This window comes from Pseudochaenichthys georgianus, chromosome 15 (assembly GCF_902827115.2).
Source record: "Pseudochaenichthys georgianus chromosome 15, fPseGeo1.2, whole genome shotgun sequence".
Lineage (NCBI taxonomy): Eukaryota > Metazoa > Chordata > Actinopteri > Perciformes > Channichthyidae > Pseudochaenichthys > Pseudochaenichthys georgianus.
Window position 1 is genome coordinate 34,441,307 of NC_047517.1, and position 24,139 is coordinate 34,465,445.

At 40.4% G+C, this 24,139-nt stretch overlaps 2 protein-coding genes across 6 annotated transcripts in view; both read right to left on the bottom strand.

The window, feature by feature from the left end:
* Positions 1-5,813, bottom strand: part of ddx43 (DEAD (Asp-Glu-Ala-Asp) box polypeptide 43) — a 40,834-nt gene extending 35,021 nt beyond the window's left edge. The window contains exons 1-5 of the mRNA XM_034101160.2: positions 5,379-5,813; positions 4,831-4,886; positions 2,092-2,203; positions 1,683-1,784; positions 1,239-1,294 (exon numbers count right to left, since the gene is read on the bottom strand). Of these exons, the coding sequence (XP_033957051.1) occupies positions 1,239-1,294; positions 1,683-1,784; positions 2,092-2,203; positions 4,831-4,886; positions 5,379-5,721 (669 nt within the window). The 5' untranslated portion in view covers positions 5,722-5,813. The remainder of the gene's footprint in view (positions 1-1,238; positions 1,295-1,682; positions 1,785-2,091; positions 2,204-4,830; positions 4,887-5,378) is intronic.
* Positions 5,814-6,949: 1,136 nt separating this feature from the next.
* The window catches only part of kcnq5a (potassium voltage-gated channel, KQT-like subfamily, member 5a), a 128,132-nt gene continuing 110,942 nt past the window's right edge, over positions 6,950-24,139 (bottom strand). For 2 of the 5 annotated variants that reach the window (XM_071205570.1, XM_034100539.2), the window contains exons 11-16: positions 22,857-22,965; positions 16,738-16,869; positions 16,266-16,382; positions 13,439-13,552; positions 11,923-12,049; positions 6,950-11,338 (exon numbers count right to left, since the gene is read on the bottom strand). In XM_071205570.1, the coding sequence (XP_071061671.1) occupies positions 10,304-11,338; positions 11,923-12,049; positions 13,439-13,552; positions 16,266-16,382; positions 16,738-16,869; positions 22,857-22,965 (1,634 nt within the window). In that variant the 3' untranslated portion in view covers positions 6,950-10,303. The remainder of the gene's footprint in view (positions 11,339-11,922; positions 12,050-13,438; positions 13,553-16,265; positions 16,383-16,737; positions 16,870-22,856; positions 22,966-24,139) is intronic. The other 3 variants (XM_071205572.1, XM_034100543.2, XM_071205571.1) reach the window with 2 other exon arrangements.

Sequence of the window (24,139 nt, forward strand, 5' to 3'; positions counted from 1 at the left end):
TGAAACATAATCTTTCTCTCTCCATTGACTTCAATACATAGTTTTTCCGAAATAAGGTCCACTACATGTATTTTACCGATTTAATTAGAAGCTACTTTGAGGATTTAGATTATTAATACAAACTAGGGGTCGACCGATATTCCGCATTTGACCGATTATCGGTATCGGCCTTTTTTTTAATCAAATTGCTGATAAAACTTTGGCTCTGATGCGGCCGTTTCTCTGGCTGCAGTCACCACTCTGTGTACCCGAGCAATGTCCCGCCCACAGCGCTATCTGATAGGCTATTACTGAAGATTTTCTGGGCGGGAGCCAGCCAGAGAGGCAGGATTAAAGGCAGGTGCGAAAGAACGCAGACAGACTGAAGCAAGCAGCAGTGCTGAGCGGCAGAGCCATACATGTGTTAAACCGAAGTTCAATAAACATCCCTATCCCCTATGCTGAAGTTGCAAAAATACCACGATCTTATGATCCAATTCTATCAGTTTCCCAGTTACACAGGGACGCGGGAAGTCAGTCAGAGTTGGGGGTGCGTGCAGCGTCTCGCAGCGGAGTAACTGTGGTGCGGAGGGGGAGGGGCTGCGAGTGGAGCCTCACAGTTTTTCAGGTTGATATGTGAAGATCATTAGCTAGCCAACATGTATTTAGCAAAATATTAGAAGTGAGGCTACTAGACTAACATTAGGTCTACTGTAATAGCCTCACTTTTAATAGTTTGCAAAACATTAGCTAGCACTAGTGTTTTGCAGTTGCTAGCAGCTTATTGGGATTTTATGCTAGATAGACAGATATAATAAATTAAGCATTATTGTTAGTTAAGCATGTCAGCCTGCAGCCCCACTTTTTGTCTCTCTCTCTAACTCATTGCAGATGACTGCACTAAAGAAAAGGGCACAGAGAGGAAACCAGTTGTAAGATGTTTAAAAGTTAATTAAACATAATATATGCTTAAATGCATTTCAAAGAAGTTGAGTTGTGTTGGAGTTTGTGTAATTCTACATTTTGACACCAAGATTTTCTGATTTTACTGCAAATGTATATCGGTTCCAAATATCGATTATCGGTCTCCTTGATTACTAATAATCGGTATCGGCCTTGAAAAAGCCATATCGGTCGATCCCTAATACAAACCAATAATACATTATAGGTTAAAGCTACCCAGTAGTATAAAAAGAAATCCAAATGTTCATGGATGTGCACTAACATCATTAGCTTGACACTAACGACACTGAACTTGCCTTAATCCTTGCACCAGTGCTCTCTTCAAGTTCACGGATTTTGGCTCCTCCTTTACCTTTAACAAGATATAACGCAATGTTACAGATCATACCCACACACATGTTCCTGAATCTTTGCAGAATGGGGATAACGTTAACTTGGCATAGGCTAATGTAGATAGCCAACAGTAACATTTAGCTCCAACGGATGAAATAAAAACATTTTGAATTGAATGTACTGCTTTGGAAATATACCATGTCAATTAAAGTACATTGACATTCACAGCATGTGAAAATGGAGTACAGTCCCTCACCAATTTGCTCTAACGTCTAACAGCTTGACAACAACTGAAGTCCGCTGATTTAGCCTAGCTAGTGATTTAGAATAGCTAACAATACAATTTAGCATAGGTTCCAACATTTATAGCACCATTTAAAACTGGATTAACTGTTTTAAAAACATACCTATTATCCTGCCAACTAAACCATTTTCCACGGTGAAAATCACAGGCTGTGAAGAGTCCGACTTTTCATCGCCAAAGGCTCCCCGTCCTGGGCCTCCGGAGGCTGTGCAGAAACAAAGTGTAAGAAAGCTGGGGGGGGATATATTCCACACTGTATGGGCTGCTATGTGTGACACCTAGTGGTGACATTTTGTAAACCATTTTGGTCCCATATTTGTCTTAATATCCTACCCGTTTGAACATTTAATGTGGTCCTGCTAAATAAAAATCTAGAATGTTTTCACATGCAGAAAAATGACATTCTGAGGACAAAGCGTCACATTTGACAACATCTATGGGATGAGACTTGCGGAAGGATATTTTGCACCTAATTGAATGCTTTCATGATAGATAGTTTTCAGAAAAATTACCATTTTGAGAGTTGCTATCTGACACCAGTTCTTCAATCATCTCCTTGGCCTTCTGCTGGGCTTCAGAGGACCCCATGAGGACCACCTCACCTTGATAGTCCCCTTTGTTGACCTACAATGTAAAAAGTGAATAAAAAAAACTGCAGAGATAAAGGGAATATATCAAACATCCTATACTAGCGCTGCAAACAATGATTTTTTTACCAGGGTCAAATAATCTGACTATTAATCTAGATTAACTAGCATTTGGTCTCTATGTCCAAAAGGTGAACATGTCAATCATTGTTTCTCAAAGCCAAAAAAGACCTCCTATTACTTGTTTTGTCCACAATTTAAAGTTGTTTACATTACTGTCATAGGGCAAGAGACACCAGAAAATATTGACATTTAAGAAGCTGGAATCAAGCAATTTTGACTTATTGTTTACTGAAATTGATGGTTTACAATGTAAATCGGCAACTTGATCAATCCATGCAGCTCTTCCCTAAACATGCCCCGACCATGTGCTGTAAAGGCTCTGCAATGACGCCAAAAACTACCCTATAATATGATATATTGAGAGGCGAAGTCACTCCCATCTACTTCCGGTCCATGGGACCTTATTTCGGAAAAATTATGTATTGAAGTCAATGGAGAGAGAAAACTTATCTTTCAATTCTGTTTAAATTGTGCCACGAATTACACATATGTTTGTCAATCTTACAAAATTATTTCCAGGTCAAAAAAGTCAGTTTTTCGTAAAACTGTTGAAATGTAAGACTATGAAAAATACGCAACTAGAAAGACTACAAATCCCAGAGTTGCGTAAGTGATGTCATAACTGATGTCACAATTGTTTTCCTCCGCTAAATATAAGAGATAGATAAGATAACTTTAACAAGATGCCTGTGTGCTTAGTACCAGGTTGTTATCATACCAGCAATGGGTCTTGCTCGTTCTTTCGCTTCCCGTCTGATGAAAGGACCAGGAGTGGCTGGATCAAGGTAGCTACCTAGCTAGTAGCGAGCACGTTAGTTAGCATTACAGCCGGCTTAGCCTTGTCATTTTTATTAGCCTTAACATGAAGTAACATTAAGTAACCCAAAATGTTAAACAGTAAGAGTAGTAGTCATATTTCGTGAACCCTTTGAAAAGTACTGTCACACCGGTGTGATCATTCTATAATACATAATTTAAGCCCGGGGGAGAAATGCTAACGCTACATTAGCATCTGCGATCTTTTGTACTTCATGCTATCTGCACAAATGGTTGACATTAAACATTGATTGAAGGCAGGCAGCTTTGCATGACATTCTTCTGGACGTGTTTCATTGTGGTGATAGCGAGGGTAGTCAATCCCTTGTTTAGCAAGACAGTAGTGACGGCCATCTTGGTGACGTGTGTTGTTGTGAGAGTCTGCGAGACCAGAGATGTAATTCATTGATCGTTTCACACAAAAAGAAAATGGGTTACTTCAAGTTTTACGACACTTTTTTTTTTTACTTGCAAAATTATCTTTTAAATTGACAAACATCATATGTGTAATTCGTGGCACAATTCAAATGGGATTGAAAGATAATCTTTCTCTCCCCATTGACTTCAATACATAGTTTTTCCAAAATAAGGTCCCATGGAGGTCCACCGGAAGGGGAGGGACTTCGCCTCTCCATAGTCAGTCCGTTTTCACATTGTGATACTTTTAGACCACTACATGTATTTTACCGATTTAATTAGAAGCTACTTTGAGGATTTAGATTATTAATACAAACCAATAATACATTATTATTAGGGCTGTCAAACGATTAACATTTTTAATCAGATTAATCACAGCTTAAAAATTAATTAATCATGATTAATCACCATTCGAACTATGTCCAAAATATGCCATTTCTTTATGTATATTGTTGGGAATGGAAAGATAAATGAAAGAAGGCGGATATATCCATTTAGCATACAGTATCTATGTTTATTATAACATTTTTCTGCATGTCAAAATGAAAGACAACCCACACACCTATCAATCATCAAACCGTGGGGTCTTAATTCATTACGTGTTGATTTCTATCAACGGGGGAGTACTTCAGGAAAGTCGACAGAGTCGACAGAGTCAGAGGGGGGGGGCTAGTGGAGTACTTCGTGACCACAGAGTATGAACGTGTGATCAGCTGTTTTAGCGCAGTTCTCCAGTGAAGGGGGGAGTCTCCCTCCGCAGCCGGTTGGCGTAGTTTTAGCACAGTTCCGTTGTACAGACCGACGTTAACAGCAGCCCTGTCTGTGCACACGGAGACCGACTCTGTCGTCCGGTGATCTAACCGCCTTATGGAAAAGCTTAAGTACGTCAGCTGGAATCAAGCAATTTTGACTTATTGTTTACTGAAATTGATTGCTTATCAATTTAAATCGGCAACTTGATCGATCAATCCATGCAGCTCTTTCCTAAACATGCCCTGACCAAGGCTCTGCAATGACTCCCAAAACTCCCCTAACAAATTATAAATTGTCAGTCAGTCAGTCTCACATTGTGATACTTTATGCTTTTACTCTGCTACATTTAAGGCAAATGTTTTACCTTTTCAACCACTACATGTATTTCACCAATGTAATTAGCTACTTTGAGGATTTGGATTATTTATACTGTATTATATAGCATAAAAGGACTATTACAATTAATACAAACCAATAATACATTATTATAGGTTAAAGCTACCCAGTAGTATAAAAAGAAATCGACATTTTCATGGAAAACGTCACCCAACTTGCCTTAATCCTTGCACCAGTGCTCTCTTCAAGTTCACGGATTTTGGCTCCTCCTTTACCTTGAACAAGATTAAAATGTGTTTAATGTCTAACTAAACATATCTACACACTTTTAAGTACAGCAGGGAAAGAGATGCAACATAAACTACACTAACGCAATGTTACAGATCATACCCACACACACGTTCCTGAATCTGTGCAGAATGACTATTACGCAATCAATGCCATGTGACTGCTTAGCCTAGCAACGCTAACTTGGCCGAGGCTAAGATAGCTAACAGTAGCATTTAGCTCCAACGGATGAAATAAAAACATTTTGAAGTGAATGTACTGCTATGGAAATATAACATGTCAATTAAAGTACATTGACATGCTGTGAAAATGTATTACAGTCCCTCACCAATTTGCTCAAACGTCAACAGTTTGACACCAGCTGAAGTCCGCTGATTTAGCATAGCTAGTGATTTAGCATAGCTAGCAATACAATTTAGCATAGGTTCCAAACATTTATAGCACAATTTAAAACTGGAATAACTGTTTTAAAAACATACCTATTATCCTGCCAACTAAACTATTTTCCACGGCGAAAGTTACAGGCTGTGAAGAGTCCGACTTTTCATCGCCAAAGGTTCCTCGTCCTGGGCCTCCGGAGCTCCGGGGAAACGGTCGACCTTCCCCCCCGCCTCGACGACTTCTATATTCAGATTCCTGGTCGCCACGGTCCGCTTGCCAATCTCTGGAGGCTGCAGACCGGGTTCCATTTCTCACACCGAAATATACACTTTGTTTCTGACTGTCATCGCGGTACGGTTTCCACTCAGTTGGAGCTGATGTTGTGGCAGGTTTTTGAATAGCAACGCCATCCACGTTGTACTCATCTTCCCAGTCGGCCATTTTCAATGTGGTGCTCCACCTGCTAACGATACATACATGCTGCTACTCACTGCGTCACAGTATGGTCACAATTAGCTGTCAAGCTGTCAATCAAGAATGCCGCCTTCATGTAACCTCTGTGAGTTTATACTTCCACGTTTTTTTAGTGGAGATATTTTGATAAATATTGAATTTATCAACGGTTGGAGAAGTACTCAGATCTTGAACTTAAGTAAAAGTAGAAGTATCAGAGTGTAGGAATACTGTTACAATTAAAAGTCCTGTATTCAAAGGTTACTCAAGTAAAAGTACAAACACATTTGCATCAAAATATACTTAAAGTACCAAAAGTAACTATGAAAATTGATAAGATGTTGACAAATATTTAATTTATTAACACTGAATTTAGTTAATAATCTTACACTTGTCATATTGATAGTGCAGCACAGAAAGGTGGAGGAATTTGCGAAAATATTAATAGATGCTTGTGGTGACCACCTATTTAACCACTGGGACATAATTCAAACTTGGAACTACAGTTGCGGTTATTGTTCCCACACGGACATGTTATGGGTTGCCTATAAATAGGTGTGCCCTCTTGGCTCTCTCTCTTGTCGACCCGGGCTGCGACCCGACAACATGTCCTTTGCAGCTTGTAAATAAATTACGATTCTTGCACCTTCCTTGCACCGCCTCTGACTCCATATTTCTCGGCACTACATGCTTTAACTTTTACCCATTGTTCACTACCCTGAATATACAATCCTTATTCCAAAAAGGCATCATGACCATCATGTGTTACTTTCTTTACTTTTTTTGTTTAAAGGTGGGGTAGGTAAGTTTCAGAAACCGGCTCGAGATACACTTTTTGTTATATTCCATGGAATGCTCTTAACATCCCGATAGCAATGAATATCTTAAGTGCTTTGACAAAAAATCCATAAAAAAATGTCATTTGTAGAAGCCGTAATACTGTAAAAAGTACAACCAATCCGTTTAGCCGGCCCGGCATACCTGCCTGTCAGCCTTCTATCGGGGCACACATTTATCTCGTGCCCTCATTGGTCATGTGCGCGTTCGTGTGTGTTGGAGGAGGGGCTCTATAAGGAATTGGCAGATTTTCTCCAGTTGTGTATTTTCAAATTCTTGCGATCTCGAGCCGGTTTCTCAAATGTACCTACCCCACCTTTAAATGTTGATCGGAACAGTAAATCAAAGACACAAACAAAAACTGTTTAGTTGATTTGTACTTTATTATAGAATAATAAAATTATTTTTGCATTTCTCATCAAGAGAGAACATAATGTGCACTTTAATAAATTAATTTCAAAGAAATACAAATGTTAACATTATCAAGCTTTAAGGCCCAGTTGTGTAATACATTACTGTTCAAGCAGTAGAGAAATTGTATTATTAGCCATCAAAGCCATTTAAAGTCTGTGGACAGGACCTTTATAGCCTCGTGAAAAAAAAAATACTTTTCATATGCAAGAAAGGCCCCCTTAAGCAATTTACAGATAGCAAAACTGAGCATGTTGTATGACAGGAACACTCCATGGGCTTTCCTTGTGTTTGACATCTCGTTTCAAAGTAACAGACAGTTCTTATTGGCCTCTTTTCATATGTAGCAAAGCTCAATCAATAACTACAAAATAATCTATTCCAATATTAAGCCTTAAACTACCATGTCACATTTTCAGGCTCCTCAAACTCTTCAAAAACAGCTGTGCTTTCACGTTGATAATATATTTCATCATACCAGAAAAAAACTCTGCATGGGCTGTAGAATATTTCAAAATCAAGTGTTTACAATTTTAATTTGTTAGGAGATAATACTTGTTATATTCTACTACAGAATATGAATTTGCTAAGCACTTACTCACCATTTAACACAAAGGGAAAATAACTGAAAAAACAATGATGAATCAAGGTTGTCATTAACACATTAAAATACATTTTTAAGACTGCTGTGACGGCAAACCCCTAAGAGGTAAACATGCAAAAACAAATCAAAATGGCTAACAAAAATTAAGATGGCGGACATAGTTTTTCTGCATAATTCTGATTCAATAGCAGTCAACAAGCAGGATGGCATTGAATTGAAGTGTTAGGACAGTGTCATTTAGGAAACTTGCAACGCCTCATCTTCCTTTAACCTGCCAGTGAAAACAATCTGAATATGGACTTACTGCACCTACATATGTGCACTTGAGTGTTTTAAGCGTATCATAATAACCCTAATTGGTTAAGTATTGTAATTATGATTGATGTGATGAGGAGGAATTACATGCACATACAAAATGGTGGTAAACTAAACATATTTTTCAGGGGGGCAGCAGACAACTTTTAAGCAGCCACACAACAAACACATTTTAATCTCAATCTCAGATTCAATTCTGTCTTGCTTCGTCAGTATCCTGCTGAAGTTTCCTTAAAACATTCCTCTGAATAAGTGCACCAGCTGAATGTTGAAAATGCAGGAGTCACGGAAAATATCTATAAGCATTTTGTATTAAGATAATATGGCACATCTTTCTCATCTCATCCACCCTCGCTCCTGATTTACAATTTGAATACATCACATTTTTGTCAGCAGCAGAAGGGACACATGGATCAAGTAACAACACGCATACTGGATCAACAACAGTGCATGTACAGTACATTGTTATCATGGGTTTCTCAGGTGAATCCAAAATAACCTGATATGTTATAAGTGGAGTCTGTGCATTGCACATGTGGCCCTGTAACTCCTCACTACCCCTACTGTGCCAGTCTGGACTGGGAGGAGGGAATATGTTTAGTCCAGCAGCCTCTAATCATTATTGATGCACAAGGTGCAAACAGCACCCAGTAAAAAGACAGGGTTTGTCAACAAAACAAATTAAAAGAGGTTGTATGTTTGTTCTAAAAGGTCATTGTAAGTGGGTTATTCATATAACTACATTTAAATTACTTCAAATTAGGATATATAATGTTCATATAGGCAGTCTTTGTTCACACTCTAGTGATTGGGATTTTGAGGAAACATTGCTTTAAAGCAACATTAGCTATTTGTCCTTAAAGTAAGAGCTTACAAATCATTTTAAAGGTGTAATAGGGAGAATGGCACCTCTGAACATCTGTTCTTTAACTACATCACTTAGGTGATTGCTTCATTCATTCTCCCAGGAGAAGTGCATAAGGCTTCATGGCCCTAAGTTGATTTTAGTTGAACTGGGTCATATTAAATTGACAAAATGTTTTCTGATTTCCCTCGACTAACTATGATTTAAGGAGTTTCCTGATGTACAAAAAGCTTTACCTTCTGCTAGGGCAACTACAAACGGCTAACTAACTAACAATTGCAGCTATCGGCAAGTTAGCCGTTAGCCGTGCAGTCAGGACTTGCACTTGTGAAGTTAAAAGCTGTCCAACAGTTGTGTGTGGGGGGGCTAAATAAAAAACAAACAATAACTACATAACGTTGCATTAACATGCAAAAGGACATCCAGGCCACCAGCGTTGTGTAACTGCTCTTATTGCAACAGCTTAGACATGCAGCATCTCATGCTCAGCTTGATAAACCAACACTGCAATTCACTATTCAGACATAGTCCCGCACTTTGTCTTTACCGATTGCTGATAAGACATCTTCTCCAAGTAGGTTTGCCCGATCCAAATGTACTGACAACTAGCTGAAAGACAAAACTAAACAGCCAGATAAACATTAACTAATATTTCTGTGGTTGTAGAAACAGAACGGGAGCTTTGGGTCTAAATACATGCTGAGGATGCTTTGAACTCTTTTTATATTTCAGATATTCCCATCACACCAGGCCCCACCTATAGTTCTAATTTCATTCATTATTATTTTTGGAAACAGTCCATGCAGTGATATGTATGAAAGTAACAGATGACATTTCACATTGCCAAAGACAGACATTGAATAAGGAGAGTGAGTGACACTCCTTTTCGAGAAAGTCTCTGAATACAAGCACTTGTATGAAAACAAAAAAGTATAAAGTCAGTCACAGCTCTTTGTCAAGTTAGCTGGAGTTAGTGGTGATTGTGGTTGATGGTTGCATGTGTCGGTGTGTTTTTGTGTGTGTGATAGAGTGGTTGTATGTGAGGGCATGTAACTGTGGCATGTTTGAGGTTCAACTAGACAATTGATTGTTTATATATGCACCCATGTTGGCTTTGGTACAATCATACAGTCTTTTCCTTTGAGTTAATATGAAGGACTGCTGTGAACTAATTATTTGTATTTGCTTCTAACATTAGTTTAAAAGGTGTCAGACTGCAGGCTCAGAAATCACAGTTAACTATCTTTCCTGGGTCTTTATTTAAAACAAACATCAATTTGATCAACTTTTTTGTATTGATGTCATTGTATATGAACAATCTGTTTTTGTAAAAAGTTACATCTCCAAATATCCTTAGATAGAGACCAAAACAATGTATCTTCAAGGAAAGTTTGTATTTGTGTACATTTCCTTAAAATGATGTGTACATACAGTATGCGTGTGTGTGTGTGTGTGTGTGTGTGTGTGTGTGTGTGTGTGTGTGTGTGTGTGTGTGTGTGTGTGTGTGTGTGTGTGTGTGTGTGTGTGTGTGTGTGTGTTTATGCCAGGTGTATGTGTGGCGACTGACTGAGGAACTCTGGGGGAGGAGCCTCCTCCTCCGCAGTCTGTAAGAGGTCTGAGGGGTCCGGTTCCTCGGACAAGAAGTTGAAATGTTCTTCCGCTGGCTCTATCTTGCACTCACTAATTAAGAGTTCTGTTCCATCCCAGTTGCTGAGGTCAGCGTGGGCGTTACCGTGTCTGCTACCGTTGCTGCTACCGTTGCTGTTGTTAAGCGCGGAAGACAGACCGTGGTTATGGTTGCTCAAAGGCTGGCTGAGGTTGTGCACAGAGAGGGAGCCTCCCCAATCTGAAGGCCTCTCGTCTGGGCTCGATGAGAGCAGCAGCAGGGGGTTGACCTCCAGGCTCATGTTCCTCCTCCAGACCCCCTCCTGTGACTGCACCCCCGCACTAGCGTCCCCTTCCTGCTCAGCATCCACACTGGACCCCAGAACCACGGATGGGCCCAGGCTGCCCTCATCCAGCTGCAGCACGTCTGTCATTTCATCCGGGAGGGGGTCGGTGGAGCATCGGAGGTGGGAGGGATGCAGCAGGGGGGGCAGACGGAGGGTGAAGCCCCCTGAGGATGGAGGTGGAGGAGGCAGGTCAGGGAAGTGTGCTCTTTTGGAGGTACCATTGGGGGTGACCAAGGTTGGATATGGGCTGTCAGGAGGCAGCAGGGGGGACGGGGAGAGAGAGGCTGTGGACGGGGGGTAGGATGGAGGGGCTGAGTCCGGGGGGCCGTCGTCATCGGAAGGAGCCAGGATGAGACGCAGGCCTCTGGGGTTGGCGCTGAGAGAACGGCGTAATCCTCCACGGTTTTCTCCTCCGCGGTTTTCTCCTCCGCCTCCAACAAGATTCCCCCCCTGGGGAGAAGAGGGTCTGATGACGGAGGTCTGGTAGTCGGAGTTGAGGTGCTGGTGGTTGTCGAGCTCGAACAGCGGCAGGGAGGAGAGAGTGAGGGCTGCGGGGCCTTTCTGGAGGACCTGGCGGTAAACGTCCAACAAAGAGTCCAGCTTTGACTCAATGGAAGTCACCTTGGAACAAGAAAAAGGAGAGCAAGAGAGTAGAGAAAAACAGAGAGAGACACAAATCAAATCAGCACAGGTTAGATTGGATTTGATTCAACTTTCTTGTCAATTGCAAATAATAAAAGTACTGGAGCAACACAATGCAGTAAGCATCTATCCAGGAGTGAAAGAGAAGCAGACAAGCATAAAACTCCTCTGTTATCAATCCCTGCACCGTGATATCCATACAACAGGATATCTCAAAACATACAGGTACAGTTTTTAGGTAAGAGTCAGTGACCATGACCTTGAAATAGGACGATGTCGCAATTTAAAATTGAAGAGGAACACATTTGTACACATTGCGTGAGTCACAGGAAAGGCTGCAGGGCAAGCATTCACGTAAATCCGTTCATTGTACTTTTGATTGGAAATAAATATACGAAACTACGTTCTTGCCTGGACTTGGATGTTTACCTGCGGAAGTTTCGCTATCTGGTGCCCCAGCGGCAGTTTCACTTTGAGTTACATTTTCAGTTTGATTTCCTATGAATCAGCCGCTACAGTGCTGCTGATGTAGCTTTTCCTGTAAGATTAGTTGTTGGACTTACCTGTCTCTCCACCTTACACACCCGTCCCAGCATGCTCATGCCCTCCAGCGACTCTCCATCTGGATTCAGTTTGTCCCGCACCTTCTTATCCACGGGAATCTGGCCTTTTCCCAGAATCTGATCCACCCTGTGGATACATTTGAAAATACTGATGTTGTAATAGAAGCAAGGCACCCGAGTTTCATTTCAGGTTATCCCAAGTCAGGCAACAAACCTAAAGCAGCAGCGGGAGGAGTTAGTAAAACAGTAAGACACACATCGCTTGGCTGTGTCAGTGCCCGAAATGAACAGAATTAAAGAAAAACAGATTGGATATCATTGTCTATGTAGTTTGCATGGGTTATTCTCACACATGAAAACCAATGTGCACCAAAAGAATCTTCACATTTTCATAAGGAAAGGGATAAAAGCAAGTCATGAGCACTACAGTACATCCCAAAATGATGTGTACAAATAGAGTCAGAAACAAAAGTTATGACAATGCATTTTTTTAAGCGTGTTTTTGTGTGTGTTCACTGACTGAAAACACGTTGAAAAACATCATTACTGAAATGACAAGGTTTTTGTAGCCGAATCGCTGTGTATGTAGATTCATGTTTTATTTCTATTGTGTTTTAGGACATTTTAAATCCAAGTGAGATGCTTAATGCACTGCAGCATTCAAATGATTATGAATCTGTAGCCAGCTTAATGAAGATTAGAGTATTGACCAAAGTTCTTCGACACTGTTATAATGTTGAATTAGTGAAGTTAATAAAGTTTCTATATCTCTAACATGCATCGGTCTACGGGAGGCGAGCACCACCAATTATTTAGATTTTAGTTAACACAAAACACATGAAGTAATGGGAAACACAGGTTAGCAACATTCACACACACACACACACACACACACACACACACACACACACACACACACACACACACACACACACACACACACACACACACACACACACACACACACACACACACACACACACACACACACACACACACACACACACACACACACACACACACACACACACACACACACACACACACACACACACACACACACACACACATTTCCTTCTTTCTGGTTAAGGGAGAATGGATGAAGTATGGAACTAGCAGATCTAATGAAGCAACAGGGATGTTTAGGCCATAAGCGTTAGTACAAATGAGCATTAAATGCAAATGTTTGTGTATATGACACCTGGTGGAAATAAACCTCATCAAATGGCTGGAGTTAAATGCATTACATGAATTATGTTTTTGAAAATCACTTTGAGATGAGTTTCATTTTAAAAGCCCATTTTTGTGTATTATGCAAACTCCAAACATTTGTTCCCTAAAGAACGTCAAATCAAATGAAAATCATCAGCATCCCTGCAAGCACGCCTGTTTTCATGTGACATTTTACAGCAAGTCAGACACATTCGGAGACAGAAAGGGAACTAGTGGGGACCATAGAAGGAACTAATGGGATTCTACTGTATGTGAGTTTAAAATTAAGTGAAATTTAAGTAACCCTGAGCCAGAGAGCTTCTTCCTGGCGTTGCTGTAATAATAGTGCAGGGCAGGAGAGGACATGTGCCTGGGTCGGCTGCTCAGGCTGGGACCAGAGCCCGCTGCACTGGCCAGTCTGGAGACAGGAGAGAGACTGGGTCAGAAACATCACACACACACACACACACACACACACACACACACACACACACACACACACACACACACACACACACACACACACACACACACACACACACACACACACACACACACACACACACAAAGCTGAGGTGGATAATAAGGAATTAGATCAAGTTCTCACTTTTTTAACATTTAATAACATTAGCATGCAGATACACACAGAGGGCGAGAGGGAAATGTAGGCTATTTCTGAAATATTTTGGACTGTTTATTTCTTGTGTCTTAATTTCTCTTATGTACATTGCCATGTTTTTTATGCTGCTGCAACGCAAACATTTCCTATCTATCTATCTATCTATCTAAAAATGTTTTTGAATTAGATTTTTTTTATTCGATTTTTATCCAAGGCTGATATTGGTACTAGAAATGAACGACGGCCATTCTTTGATTTTTGTCTTTTGAGAACAAAATCTTTTAAAAATGTGACTTGTATGTAGTCTTACATCTACATTGTTATTCATGTCATGGCAGAAACGTTTATAAAGAACCATTTAAACTGTGATTTGTCACTATTCAACAAAGAACATGTATTTTTTTAGGGATGCTCCGATCGATTTCACATGACGTAAAATACATGACACTTTTCTCTGGGCGGCAAAACAAGCTCGCCAAAATGGCTTCACCGGTCTGGCAGTATTTTAAGGTATCCGAAAATGACAATAAAATAGCGGTGTGCAACGTGTGTGAAGCAGAAATCCTGCTGCTCCGCCTGCTGTGACGGACCGGTGAGCAAAACACACACTAAGAGTTAGACCTAACACACTTAGCTATTTTATCTACCTCTGGAACAAGCTAAACTAGTTATACATATGTTTATTCTTCACTGTCGGGTCACTCATTACTGGATCAGTGAGCTGCATGAGACGATACTGACAGGCTGTCAGGAGAGAGAGAGAGGGGGAGAGAGGGAGAGAGAGAGGGGGGTGAGAAGGAGAGAGAGAGGGAGAGAGAGAGAGGGAGAGAGTTAATGTAAACTTGAATAATGTACTTAATTTGAATGTAATAATTATGTTGGTTGTTGTTTGTGGAAGCGCATCGTGTAAATGAATCTGAACTTTTCAATCCGTTACGATTATAAACTGAAGCAATAGAAAAATGAGCCCCATTAACTGAGTTTTAAACATCACTTTAAATGGAAGATCCCCACAGCCCCCACCCACCCGATCGGTATTGGCCGATACTGAATCCGGCGATCGACCCCCAAATTCCCGATCGGAGCATCCCTATATATTTTTTATGGGATGTTATGTTGTGTAAGGACAAGAGTTAGGACACTGGCCATCATGATTATAACCCTAGCTAATATATTCCCCTACACCTCGCTATCAACACTGCAAATAATTATTAAAATCATAAAAAAATCAACGGGTATGTTTTCCACTTCAGTGTGCTTGTTAGCCACATTACAGTTTTCTATTCCTAGAGTAAATTTGGAAATATAACGGCAGCCATTTGTTACAGTACAATGCTACTGAGATACAGTAGGCCTACATGTACATAGCAGTACTCAGCTGGTCTGTGTGTATCTACACCCGCCGCTTATAATCAGAGTTCATAGAATATCGGATACAGAAAACAGACACTATGTTATTAGTACTGTTGACGCCACTGGCACTGCTATTCATTCAACACAACACATCTCCAACAAACTTTCTGTAGAAAAAACAAAGTTATTGCATGTAAAAGCCACAATCCACTCCAGTACTGCTGATGCGTTATTTCCAGCTTTGCCTTTTCTTAAGTTAAGTCATAATGGACTTCTGATACAATATCTGAAAGGCTCAATGTGGCTTGAAGCTGCCAAAAAGGAATTGAGGTGAAACAGCTGTATTTTAAACAAACCACTACCATATTTAAATTAATCCGGTATTTAATAGGATTAATGAGTTAGGAAAAATCTGGATTGGGGCTTTTACATGAAGACAAAGTAGATGCACTACTTCTCTAGGTAGCATTCAATAGCTTGTCTCCTTTCTACAGGCACCTACAGTATGTTAGCTGACAACATGTTGCAGTTTGATGAGGTTTTCAAAGTGCTCAAATCCGGATCAGTTTCCAGGGTGCTATAAATAAGTTAAGTTATATCTTTAATATATTATGTTGTATAAAATGGTGTGATAAAGGATCACCTCCTTAGTTGAAAACTATGGTAGGAATAAGGCCCAGGCTCTACCAACATTTTTACATCAGAATTAAATAGTTATGGTCTTTTAAAGATCATTTTTTGTATTGGTAAACTATCCATAACCCATTGTGTGAGCTTCTTGATGACCTCTTCAACCTGACCTGGGTAAAGCAGCCAAATTGGTAAAATAGTGTACATAAACTTCCCATGTGCTGATCAGTTCTTAGTTTGTGTAAACCCCACCTATCTCAGAGTAAAGTAGGCTTAACATAATATAAATTGTATGCTTTTGTAATCTCAATTTGGCAGTTAAACAGGAATACATCCGAGTTAAAATACATTTAAAAAAAGCTTCTTTGACTATTGCCACCCTGTGCATTTATAAGGGTGCACTGAATTGCCATGTAGGTTCAAAAGCATGTGATTGCAGGCTGCTTGACCCAGGTGCGACATCATCACATTTTTGGTTATGTTAGCAGGGAGGCAGTTGTCGGGCAGATCAGGACGGGGTGTGTCTAACCCCGGTGCAGACTGTTTCCTCCGGGCCTGGCTGTAATATAAATGCAGGGAGGGAGAGGACAAGTTCTTGACGCGGCTGCTGAAAGGCCTCGGAGGGGGCCCCACTACAGTGTCTAGTCTGGGAGAGAGAGGGGACACATACGTTTGTACATATACAGTACACACACACAGTGGATGGTGAATACATAGCTGGAAGTAGGATAGAGGTAAAAGCAAGTTCACTTCGTTTAAACAGAACAACATTTGCAGCAACAGCCTCCAATGAAGATAATAAACAGAGCACATTCAGGTAAAAACAAAAATGGGTACAAACGTCCAAATGATAATGATGATTTGTGGAGTTGACTGAAAGTGTGTGTGTGTGTGTGTGTGTGTGTGTGTGTGTGTGTGTGTGTGTGTGTGTGTGTGTGTGTGTGTGCATGCGTGCGTGCGTGCGTGTGTGTGTGTGTGTGTGTGTGTGTGTGTGTGCTTACCTAGTCTGGAGGCTCTTGATGCGACAGAGCATGTCCAGGTGTCCGGCAGAGTATTGCTCTATGACGTCTTTCACATCGTACGGACGCAATGTCTCCTTAAACTTCTTTTTTGCCACGTGGAATTTCATGATCCTACACACACACAGATACAAACACACAGGGAGCAAAAGGAGGAAGAAGGAGGCTGAAGTTAGTAACGTCAAAGTAAAAAAAAGCTTGAAAGGTAAGGACGTAATAACTCCAACCGATCACTAGATGGTAGCAGCTGGTTTGAAATGATCCTCGTTACATATCACTTGTTGATCTTTCTCTGGAGTGTAAAATGAAAACATTATTGAAATCTCAAATACCTCAATGAGTGTCTAACGGGAAACTAAAGTTCCCTGCTTCGCTTGTCAAATCCATAACAGACACACTGAATGACTTAGAAACGTAATCTTCGATCTGCTTCATTTGGTGAGCAGATCCGCTGCTGGGCAGATAATATTGATACAGGTAAGAGGATCCAAACACTCGTTGCATTTGGATTCCCCGGCGACTTCTGCTTTTCTCCAGTTGCCTGTTTTTTTCACTGGATAAATGGAAACCACGGTGACAGATGACCCTCTGTAAAAACAGTTCTGACAGGGGTGGGGGGGTCCAGCCCTCAACCCGACACCCTGGGAAAGCCCTGGGCTCCGGCTGCCCGAGGAAGAGAAACAGAGCTGGAGATAAAGGTGGTTTGATAGACTTCAATTAATGACAAACTGAAACAAATTCAACATGTAACATCTTTCCAAATCTGGGGGGGTGGGACATTGCGAAAAATTCTCCCTTTATTTGTTTGAAATGCTGATTTACATTTTTTTCAAGGGAAATCGTTTGATAACTCTAAGTCCAATTTCGATTGGGCCATTCTGTGTTATACCTGACACAGACACTATGAACAGTTTTATAGTAAGTTACTTTGGATAAAAGCATCAGCTAAATGTCATATAATGTATAGGCGTAACCAGTAGAGCAGTGGTCATCTACCTTTTTAAGCCCAAGATCACCGACCTCGGCCTAGGTGAAAGGCGAGATCTACCTATTGCAGAATTGAGTGAAAAAGACGGCCCAGACAGTGTTTCCAATTTGAGGCCTTTTATCTAGGCTAATTGCATCTGAATTACTGTTACAATGAAGGCTCCATAATCAGCTCACGGCATATAGGCAGGGGTAAAGTGCTATTTTTTACGAGTGGGATGTGGACCTCACCTCCTCTAGGGGGGTCCTCATCTCCTCTAGGGGGGTCCTTGGGGGATGCTCCCCCGGGAAGTTTTTTTTTAAATATTGAAGTTGAAAGCATCAATCTGGTGCACTTTGAGAGCAACATGAAGAGATCTATGGATACCTCTCTCAGCAGCACCATGTGAACAGATTTTCTTTTTCTTTATGGATATTTTACAAATCGCTACCCTTTTAAACTGTGTTCTTGTTTTACTGCCATATAGTATTTCATACCTGTTTTTCATGTATTCTCTTATTGTTTGTATAACTATAATGATCATATGAAGGTGTGCCGCGGAAATAATCTTTTGAATAATTTGTGACAAAACCGTTCTAAACACTCAGAGAGTCCTTTAGCTCACCTGAGCCCCTCAGTCTGACAGGGGAGGACTCTCCTCCAGCTTGTTGTGGAAACAGCTCCTTATGTCCGTTAGTGCAGCTAGCTAACCAGATCTATGCTAACATGATGGTCCCCGCTAGCACCGGTCCCTCCCTCTCCCTCTCCCTTTCTCTCTCTCTCTCTCTCTCTCTCTCTCTCTCTCTCTCTCTCTCTCTCTCTCTCTCTCTCTCTCTCTCTCTCTCTCCCTCTATATCACACTAAATGCGCTATTGCCACACACACACAGAGCCGAGCTTGAATGACACAAGCACACGTGTATTTCCATGCAACTCTCTGATTGGTCTGGTGACTTGCCTCTGTTGCATTCACTGAACACGGGAAATTGCAGTCCTGCCGTCCTCTCTTGTGTCATGATGAGGTTCACGTAAAGCACGGTTAATGTATTATATTATTGAGTTGTCTCAAATATACGTAAATCAAGTGGCCCCTGCTAACGGGGTGGTGGATGATAGGTTTACATCTAAAAACGTATTTTTCAAACATTATTATTATTATTTTTTTCTTTCGTTACTTTTTTTTTAACGGTCCGCGATCGACCCGCACCACACTCTCGATCGCGATCGACTGGTTGGCGACCACTGCAGTAGAGCAACCTTAGATTAATAACAACCCAACTAGTGCTGAAGATATGACTGCAGGTCATTACAGCATGTGAAACAAATGACTGAGGATAATTGAAAATACATAAATGTTCAGTATAGCTAAGTAATAGTAAGTACATTTGTATTGCTCGTTTTTAACTGCGTATCCAGATTGGTGGTTCCATATGGGCAGCATCTATATGTGTTGAGAATATAATAGAAAAACCGGCCATATGATCAATTTAAAATATATTTTATTTCACATATAGCAAGTAATTATGCGCAGACTTGTGGTTGGATCAATTATATGGTAAATGGGTGATTTAAATATATATAAATAGAGAGGTACAACACTAAAACAGAGATAATAAGTGTGATCGGGGTGAGCAATAAGGGAGGAAACATTTCATATAATTGGGGAGATTCAAAATAAATAGAAATTGTTGTACAGACTAATGTTAAAAAACGAATGAAATTAATGAAGGAGGATCAGTAGGAGAAAAAAATGCAATTAATACTGATATTATGTCTTTCATTTTCAATCATTTTAGAGCTTTTATTTCTAACACAGTCCTGCTGACATGTCTTAAAGCAGAATAGCTACACACTGCTTAATTATAAGCATCAGACAATGAGTATAATCCAGTAAAACAAGTGATATCAATGATAAAGGCCGAATTTTAAATGTATAAGGATATCTGAATGTTTAATAACCTGCAGAAGATGATAGCAACAACATCACATTTGAACTAAAATTCATTTTTCTAACCAATCTGTTATTTCTAAAAGGAAAACTCTGCTTTCTTGAGAGGTGAAAAATATGAAAAATGTGAGAAGAAGCGATGAAGTGAGAGTGTCAGTTGGCGCCAGTTGGAAAAACATTGCTCACAGGGTGCCGGTGCCAGTGTAAGAGATCAGGGTCTGCTACAGAAAACAGCTTGAAACCCCTCCCAGGAAAATCCTCCAACCCAGCAGGGGGTCGTGTAGATACGAGGGTAAAATCAGAGAAAAGGCTTTGCTTGAGGGAACCAAAGATCGTGTGAACTTCTGCTTTCAGGAGTGAAGTAACATTTTTATCATACAGAATTACATGTATAGTGGAGGAAAGAAAGACAGGGGTCTGTGTTGTGTTAAATGATCTGTTACTCAACAAAACATGTTAAGAGCCTTCTTCAAAAAATGGTATCTATGATGATGAACTGTAGCTTGTTTCGGTGTGTTAAACCAAAATACAAAACACATGTATAGCTTGTACCCAACACTACAGCATTGCATCCTTCTAGCTGGTGGTATTTTCAAACAGTGTTGGATTCATGTCTTGCTCGCTTAATCATTCATGGACTGTTCCATCAATCGCTAGAGATAATAACCAGCCCATGAAGAAAGACTGTAGCCAATAAATCAATAGGAATATTCTTTAACAAGCGCTCAACTACAGACAGTATTATATTATGTGTGATACCAAATAGCCAATCATTAGAGGTGCACACAGGTCACTGAAATGATCAATGATTAAGCGGTTCAGTGAGCTGTTGCTCTGGTTTCAAGATCAATGGAAACAACTTAGGGAAAAAACACCCACAAAGAGGTGTGGACTAATCAATAAGATGACCTATATTATTCAAGAATAGCTAGAAAAGCAAGCCGGACTTGCATACTGCAAAATCTGACCGGATGCATTAATACATCCTGGTATTTTTGGCATATTGCAAATAGCTTAGCATACTTAATATTATGGGTATTGGAAATATAATAAAATCAGGAGAGGGATGTAAATCATGTCAAAAATGAATACAAAATGTATTTTTCATTCGGACATGAAATCGTTGAGATAGATAAATGAATTTAAATTATTCAAAATGTGATTAAAATGTGCCCATCTATTTTTAGCAAGGAAAGCATGAGCTGTTAAAAAAAATCAGCCCTGACTGGTTTGTTTTTTGACAAAGGGCAGGTCTTATTCCTATATTGCAAAGAATGAAAGGTATTGGTTAAAAACGTTATTTTTAAGAGAAGCAACTTTCCCTTCATCTGTCTCATTCATATATTAAAAAGTTAAGTTCTCTCTGTTTCCCATTTGATATAGAGAGGCGAAGTCCCTCCCATTCTGGGGGAGCTCCATGGGACCTTATTTCGGAAAAATTATGTATTGAAGTCCGTTTGAATTGTGCCATGAATTACACTTCTGTTTGTCAATTTAAAAGATAATTTTGCAAGTCAAAAAAATAAAAATGTGTCGTAAAACTGTGAAGTAACACTTTTTTTTGTGTGAACCGCTACATCTCCCGTCTCGCACCACACACTAAGACGGTCGTCACGTTGGCACATTTCACTTCTTTCTTTAAGAATGAGGCGGAAAGTATTAAAAGAGGTGAAAATCACTACAAGTCTGGGCACGTTGAGAGCTGTGCATACACACAAGGGGAGTTAGTCGGTTCCGTAAGAGCCAGCATGCGGGACCGGGACTCTGGGAGTTGTAGTCTTTCTAGTTGCGTATTTTTCATAGTCTTATATTTCAACAGTTTTACGACAAACTGACTTTTTTGACATGGAAATTATTTTTTAAGATTGACAAACATCATATGTGTAATTCGTGGCACAATTCAAACGGGATCGAAAGATAAGTTAAAATGTCAACTCGTTACAGCTATTGATGGACTGCTTAGCAGAGATCAAATCCTGGCTGAGCCAACATGTCCTCAACCTCAATGAGAGCAAGACTGAGGTTATCTTTTTTGGACCCCAACCTTCAGCCTTCCAGGTTGATATTCTGTGCTCCCTCAAAAATAACATCCTCCCCTCTGTCACGAACCTTGGAGTGACCTTCAATAGCACTTTTAAATTCGACAAGCAGGTCAGCACCGTAGACAAAACCTGCTTTTTTAAAATACGACTATTGGCCAAGACCAAGTCGTTATCTTTTAAAGACCTGGAAAGGGTTATTAACGCCTTTGTTACCTCGAGGTTGGACTACTGCAACGCTCTGGACGTGGGTATGGACCAGGCGTCAATTAAACGCCTGCAGCTAGTCCAAAACGCAGCTGCACGCCTTCTAACTGGCCACAAAAAGCGTGACCACATCACCCCAATTCTGGCCTCACTGCACTGGCTTCCAATTCGGTTCAGAATAGATTTTAAAATCCTTTTATTTGTTTTTAAAGCATTAAATGGGCTGGCTCCGGCCTACAGTATATAGCTGAATTCCTCCAGCGCTACACCCCAGCCAGAGCTTTAAGGTCTGCTGACCAGCTGCTGCTGGTAGTGCCCAAGACCAGGCTCAAAACCTGAGGGCCCCGAGCCTTCACAGCAGCTGGCCCTAGGCTCTGAACACTCTGCCCCTCCATGTGAGGTTGGCCCAGACCCTAGGTTTTTTTTTATCTACTCTTAAAACACACTTCTTCTCCCTGGCCTTTTAGTCAGAGCGGAGCACGACTCCTGACTTTTCCCTGTGTTTTTTATATATCTGTTGTAATTTATTGTCTTTTATTATGAATGTAGTAATGTGTTTTTATGTGATTGTAGTATTTATTACATGTACAGCACTTTGGCCCGACCAAAAATCGCTTTTAAATGTGCTTTATAAATACACTTTATAAATACACTTTGATTTGATAAGTTTTCTCTCCGCATTGACTTCAATACATGCTTTTTCCGAAATAAGGTCCCATGGGTCAGAACTAGATGGGTGGGACTTCGCCTCTCTATTTGTATATGGATGCAAGTTTGCTTTTCTGTAATTGTCGGAGGGTATTTCCACAGTAGTGAATCTGCTTCGCTGCCTGGTTAGTCCTCAAATAATTGGATTATTTTGTTGAATTAAAGATGTTTTGGATGAGAGCATCAGCCAAGATGCCTTAAATGTGAATTGCAACTGTAAAGCAGTCTCTCACCTGACAGCTCTGATGACAGCCTTGAGAGGAGCTGATAGATCCTCAACTGTAACGTCACAATGGCAGCCTCGCTCATCAAAGGAATCCTCTGTGGTCATTCCTGGATCCACTGAGATAGACAGAGCACAATCAAAATCAATTATGTTTCAAACTGATACTTTTTTTGGCGTTCAGCAGGTGAAGAATTCTTGTCAGGCTTGGAGAGGATCTTTGGGAATAGTTAGCATTTTGCAAGCTCAGCTACGTAAGGTGAGAACAGACGCTGTATGGTATATTGCCAATAATTATGAGAGTGGGACACCTGGACAGTGAGAGGGACACAGAAAAAAAGAGTAAGAGTAGGCAAAAGATGTAGAGAGAGATAATGATAAAGTACATAAGAGGTGATCAAATCAGTTCAAACAAATGATACTGCGAAATAAGAGGAGAGATAAAGGTGCTATTAAAACAGTCCGCAGTTTCATCTGTTACTCAAGGGAAAGAGTTTTGGGGAGATTTGAGAACAAAACACTGGTGCACAAAATACACTATACATAGAACACTAATTAAGGTCATAACAATAAATCCATGCAACTGCAGGGTGCAAACATTGACTTTTGGTTTATTTAAAAATACACTGACTGGGATGTGTAGGATATGAAGATTTAAAAGAATGATTGCAAAGCAAGTGATTGTAATGACTAGCATTCTGTGTCAAAAAAGGTCATTTAAAACTGAACTAACTGACTGCTAGGGTTAACTTTGATTTAAACATTTGTAGAATACTAAGAGCTTTATTGAGTAGGTGTAACTGTATTAAGGGTTAAACTCATAACTTTATAACTTAGGGTTTAATGTAATTGTAAAACCATTGGGCCAATGAAAAGACAATAACAACTCAGGAGGGAGCCAGTCGAGATTTCCTTTTGAGGGCCACCAGCTACAGAGAGTTAACTAATTAAAGGGACGTGGCCCCACAGCTGTGAGAACTCAGCAATCAGGTGTCCATTTTAGGTAGCACTTTCCTGGAGCGTCAGTCAGACTGACGAAGACAAAGGAGTCCTGCTGGATTCAGACTGACGAAGACAAAGGAGTCCTGCTGGAGTCACGAGGGTGGCAAAGAGGAGGCAAATCCTACTTTGATTGAGCTAAGTATCGCTGGTGTTTTATTTGATTTGGTTGTTTAGCCCCTCAGGCTATAATCATGTGTATTTTCTCCATTCCTGTTCATGTGTCTTCTCGCAATTATCACTGGCCCCGTGTATCTCGTAATCGATATAACCGGCCTGCTCTCGTCTATCCCA